Source organism: Octopus bimaculoides, chromosome 9 (genome assembly GCF_001194135.2).
Source record: "Octopus bimaculoides isolate UCB-OBI-ISO-001 chromosome 9, ASM119413v2, whole genome shotgun sequence".
Classification (NCBI taxonomy): Eukaryota; Metazoa; Mollusca; class Cephalopoda; order Octopoda; family Octopodidae; genus Octopus; species Octopus bimaculoides.
In genome coordinates, this window is record NC_068989.1 from 10994677 (window position 1) to 11000806 (window position 6130).

The window sequence follows — 6130 nt, forward strand, 5'->3', positions numbered from 1 at the left end:
CAAGTCTTTGGTCAGCCCGAGGCTATAGTAGAAGACACTTGCCCAAGGTGCCACACAGTGGGACTGAACCCGGAACCATGTGGTTGGGAAGCAAGCTTATTTCTTTATAGCTCACAAGGGGCTACACACAGAGGGGACAAACAAGGACAGACAAACGGATTAAGTCAATTATATCGACCCCAGTGCGTAACTGGTACTTATTTAATCAACCCCGAAAGGATGAAAGGCAAAGTTGACCTTGGCAGAATTTGAACTCAGAACATAACGGCAGACGAAATACCGCTAAGCATTTCACCCTGCGTGCTAACGTTTCTGCTAGCTTCTTACCACACAGCCACACCTGCACCATAGAGAGATAAATAAATAAAAGGCATTTCATTTAAGAGTCTGCTACACACCGAGAACATTAATAAACACAGCATGCACCAAACATTTACACTGAAATTACTCACCCCATTTTGCATGTGAGAATTATATCTTTCCATCCATCGTTGTTAAAGTCTCCAATAACAAGGGGAGCAGTTGGATGGCAAGGTGTGGAATGAGAAGCAAGGATGGTACCTTCCTTCAGATCGAGCAATGTGAGCCGTTTCCACCCAGCAAATACGAGGGCATCCTGCAGAAAGAAAAACAAAAATTAAGTAAAAGTGAAGGACAATTCGAAAGAAGGCATTACATTTTTGAACTAGAAAAGCAATCGGATGGCGTAGACCTCTGCCAAGCTCGTTTTAAGATAGATATGCGAGTAAAATTACTTGGCTGTGTGGTAAGTAGCTTGCTTACCAACCACATGGTTCTGGGTTCAGTCCCACTGCGTGGCACCTTGGGCAAGTGTCTTCTACTATAGCCTCTAGCCGACCAAAGTCTTGTGAGTGGATTTGGTAGACGGAAACTGAAAGAAGCCAGTCGTATATATGTATGTGTGTGTATATGTTTGTCCCCACCAACATCGCTTGACAACAGATGCTGGTGTGTTTACGTCCCTGTAACTTAGCAGTTCGGCAAAAGAGACCAATAGAATAAGTACTAGGTTTCCAAAGAATAAGTCCTGGGGTCGATATGCTCGACTAAAGGCGGTGCTCCAGCATGGCCACAGTCAAATGACTGAAACAAGTAAAAGAGTAATAGAGAAACGAAAATAAACTTTGGAAACAGCAACGCCACCATAGGTTACATCCCCCACAACTTAGCAGTTCAACAAAAGAGACCAACAGAATAAGTACAAGCCTTAAAATTAAGTACTGGTATCAATTTGTTCAACTAAATCCTTCTAAGCAGTGCCCCAGCATGGCTGCAGTCCAATGACTGAAACAAGTATAAAAGGTGAAAAATGTAAACAATATATCTTACCTTGGTCCCATAGACTTGCAGAGAGAGGGACTGATAATTTGGTAGGAATGATTTTGTATAAACCGTCCAGCGCTCTGTGTCTGAAACTTTATCCTTTAGTGCAGCCCGACCTTCTTCAAACCAAGACGATGAAGTCTGCGTCTGTAAACATCAAGATTTTCATACATATATATATATATATATATATGTTATATAACTATATTTAATACATAAAACATTTTAAGTATATATAGTTGTGTGCATATATATATATATCATCATCATTTAACGTTTGCCTTATAACAACTTAATACACATTATGAAAGAACTACTAACGATTTCATACTTTTACAATATTTTAAATGAGTGGGTATGGTGACGAGCTGGCAGAAGTGTTAGCATGCTTGACAAAAGCTTAGTGGTATTTCATCTGTCTTTGCATTCTGAGTTCAAATTCCACCGAGGTCGACTTTGCCTTTCATCCTTTCGGAGTCGATGAATTAAGTACCAGTTGCATACTGGGGTTGATCTAATTGACTGGCCCCTCCCTAAAAATTTCAGACCTTGTGCCTAGAGTAGAAAAGAATATTTTAAATGGATATGGTGGCGTGCTGGCAGAAATGTTAGCATGCCAGGCGAAATGCTTAGCGATATTTTGTCTGTCTTTACGTTCTGAGTTCAAACTCTGCCGAGGTCGACTTTGCCTTGCATCCTATCGGGGTCGATGAATACTCTGGTGCAGGCTCATACCAGCCCAGTTACTTTCAAACCATCCAACCCACACCAGAATGAACGGCAGATGTTAAACTATGGTAATATATATATATATGTATATATAATAGGCATATACACACTATATATATATGTATCCCAGTGTAGATATGGTAATATATGCTCTCTCTCTCTCTCTCTCTCTGCACACATGCAAATGCATGAATGCATTTATTTTGATATATAAAAGATGTCATCTTTTTCATATCTTATTGCTTAAGGCCAGTTGTTCTCAAACTTTACTTGTGATGCACTTCAGAACAAGCAAACATATTTCACTGCAAATTAGTGATAAAATACAATAAGAATTTATATATTTTAGCCTAAGAATATATATAATTAAAATTATTTACTTCATCTCTGCTTCTTCATTAAATAAGTGAAGCATAATTATCAAGATTTTTCCCCTATTTTAAATTTCAGTTCGTCTTCACATTTTTTTTTTTTTTCTGTATAGTTTAAAAATGTTTTACAGTACACCTAGATACAATTATGACGCAATGTTTTGGAAACTACATGATTCAGCCATCTTTAGTAGACTGAATTTGTTCAACTACACCCTACAATTCTATATTTAAGAAATGAGGAATTATGTACATTATTTACATTTGACGGATATTTGTCCTCAACTTGTTTGTTGTTAACACAACGTTTCGGCTAATATATCCTCCAGGCTTCATCAGGTGTCTTGGGAAAACTTTGAACCTGGGTTCTCATTCCTAAGGTCTTTTTCGATGTTATCATTATTATTATTATTATTATTCAGAATACTGCCTGGAATCAAACTCGGAATTTTGGGCTTAGTATAATAATAATAGGTGTAGTGGTTAAGAGCACGGGCTACTAACCCCAAGATTCCGAGTTCGATTCCAGGCAGTGACTATAATAATAATAATAACATCGAAAAATAGCTTAGGAATGAGAACCCAGGTTCAAAATTTCCCAAGACACCTGATGAAGGCTGGAGGGTATATCAGCCGAAATGTTGTGTTAACAACAAACAAGATGAGGACAAATATCTGTCAAATGTAAATACTGTAAATAATGTACACCCTACAAAATGGTGCCCAGCATGGCCACATTCCAATGACTGAAACAAGTAAAATGATAAAAAAAAAATACAGAGAATAATCATTTTAACCATTTTTGCTGTTTGTTGGTTGACCTTACCTGCCATTGGTAGACTCCATCTGAAGAATGAGAAGTCACTCTACCAGAACTGGACACGGTCACAATATCATAGGCTACTTTATTGGTCGGTAACCTGTGTCCCATCAAATGCTGAAGAATACCAGATTTTTTGGCCACACTACAAATATAAACAAATAGTTATAAAAATGCAGATGCATTAGTAAATATACGAGTATAACAAAATAAAAGTTGGACAGGTTCTTGTAAGGCATCGAGTTATTTATAGCATATTCATACAGAAAAGAATATAAAAATATACAAATTAACAGAAAACCAAGAGAATTCAGAGAGTGGAAGTTCATAATGATTCCTCATAGACAGGTACAAATCCAGGAAGTTCATACAATAAGGTTGTTGATGAGAGAGAGAATTTGAGTAGTCTTTTATGTTAGTTCAACTAAGAATCCTAAGAATTATGAGTCAAAATACTGCAAGTAAAGGAGTAGGAAAAATGTAGATAGTTCTTTACAGCTGTTTCTGGGACATGGTGTTTATTAGAAGCAGTTATGTGTATTGTGCCTACATTTATATATATATATATATATATAAAAAAAGAGTGTTTATGATATGTCCTTTGTAATGCATTATTACATTCCTTTTTAATTATTTAATTTGTTCAGGACAGTATGAACAATAAAGAGTATTCTGGTATCACAAAGTTTGCCTAGCAGGAACATTTCCAAAATGAAACTATGATTCATGGAACTACTAAAGATTCATGGACTATGTTTCTGAAGAAAAAGCTGCTACAAACCTTTTCACCACTATCGGAGCAAGAAATCGGTTAGCATCTTCTTCGTAACTCCAAGAACGGGACCAAAACAGTCTTTTAGTCACGCATACAGCTATCTGATTTATGCTCTCTTTCTCAGGGTAAAATCTGTGGACATCAATGTAACATGGGTTACGACCTCCAGTACCACCAGAAGAAACAGCTTCGATGCTAAAATCACCATCAAAATTCACATAGGTGGCTCCCTCTACTGGCAGAGACAGTCTAGTTATAGGCCGTCCCGACACCAAGTTCAACACTTCAATACCAAACTGGTTGTAGATGATCACAGCATTGGGTTCAGGGATGTGGTCACTGGGGTTGTGTGGACGCTGGCCTCCATGAGCATAACCAGCTAAATGTTCAGATTCAAGAGCACTTCGGATCGGGTGAGGCCGGCTCTCGGTGTTGTCCTTGCTTTGATCGTCAAGCTGCTTTTCCATCCGTGCTGCAACAAACCTAGTATCTCTAAGGTTGTTCCAAGAATGAGGCTGAAATAATGAACAGAAATCAAATGAGAATAATGATATTCCCTTCAAATACAAACTATAACAACATTAAGAACAACAAACCTACGAAGGATCTTCAACAGGGTCACTCGACCTGCTAGAAATCGCAGCCAAATCCCTACCCCATACAGTATCAAACAGTCTTTAAAGAAAAAAAAGGACACATTAGATAATGTTATCCAAGATACACTGTCCAGAAAAGCAGACAGGATGACCACGGATGGGATGTCATGATCATAGGCTCACATAACACTTTAGTATTGAAACTGGCCATGTTAGACCCAAATATTTCACCTGTTTTATGGTAAATCCAGCAAGATCTTACCTCTCACACCTACCCTACAATGTCATTCTGAAAATAAATGATCACATCATCGAAATCTCAAAGCTACAAGATAATAAAGCATGATTAATTGAAACACAATGTGAACAAGAGCACTCAGAGAGCGCAAACCTCCGCCAAGGCAACACCAACATCCTCTCAATGATTAACCGGAGATGATTTTTAAAATGAGAATATCTGAAATAAACTTGACTGCTCTCACAAACGAGAACACTAAAAATGAACCCGACTGCTCTCAAAAATTAAGTAAAAAAAAAAAACGGAAAAATAATCCAGAATTCTTGTCCGGCACCAAATCAATCACAAAATCTAATCAATTCGTGCCAGTCATGAGGCCAAATATCCCTGAAAGTTTTATCCAAATCCATCCAGTGGCTCTTGAGATATCTTATCCACAGACAAACAAACAAATATCTACTCTTATATAATGCAGGGTAGCCATATATCTCTTCTATAGGCCTTGTCCTTCTATCATACTTTAACCTCACAACACCTGGTACAAAGCCCTTACTTAGATGAGGCAGTGGGGTTCCTTTCCCTATTCCTAGCTTGCAAGTTATTTTATGACCTTACTAGAGAGCCATAGAAACCATGCCAAAGCTGACAAAGGAGCTTGCTGTAGCCCTGTTCACCAGATGCTGTCAAAGCATCCAACCCATGCCAGCATGGAAAACAAATGTTAGATGATGATGATGATGACAAATGTCAATGTCAAAGTAGTATCAATGAGAGGACATGCAGATACACAAACACATCTTTCATTCATTTAGTTTACATCTGGTTTTCCATGCTAGCATGGGTTGGATGACCACATATCATTTGAGGATTTGTTCTACAGTTGGATGTCTTTCCTGTTGCTAACCCTCACCATTTTTTCAAGTAAAGAATTTTTTTAATCAACTTGTTCTTCAAAGCAACGGTAGAGGAGGATTCTGTTGACAGGGAACATCAAGAAACAGTCACTTTTAGCCCAAAACTTTCATTTACACACACATATATATATACAAGCATATATACATACATACATAATCTAAATATATATATATATATATTATTATATGTATTTATTTTCTCCTAGTAATAAATAACTCGGATAAAATAAATTGGTTAATAGATACCAGGGTAGCAAAGATCACAAAATAACTGTGGTGTAACTCCTGTTTATGAGGTAGAAACTCCTTGATATTTTGGGTATTTGAGTATATATAAATTTAA

At 37.3% G+C, this 6130-nt stretch overlaps 1 protein-coding gene across 1 annotated transcript in view; it reads right to left on the reverse strand.

Annotated features, from left to right (window-relative positions):
* The window catches only part of LOC106879996 (uncharacterized), a 34346-nt gene that overhangs the window by 6644 nt on the left and 21572 nt on the right, over positions 1-6130 (reverse strand). The window contains exons 5-8 of the mRNA XM_014929779.1: positions 4046-4554; positions 3271-3409; positions 1351-1491; positions 453-616 (exon numbers count right to left, since the gene is read on the reverse strand). Of these exons, the coding sequence (XP_014785265.1) occupies positions 453-616; positions 1351-1491; positions 3271-3409; positions 4046-4554 (953 nt within the window). The remainder of the gene's footprint in view (positions 1-452; positions 617-1350; positions 1492-3270; positions 3410-4045; positions 4555-6130) is intronic.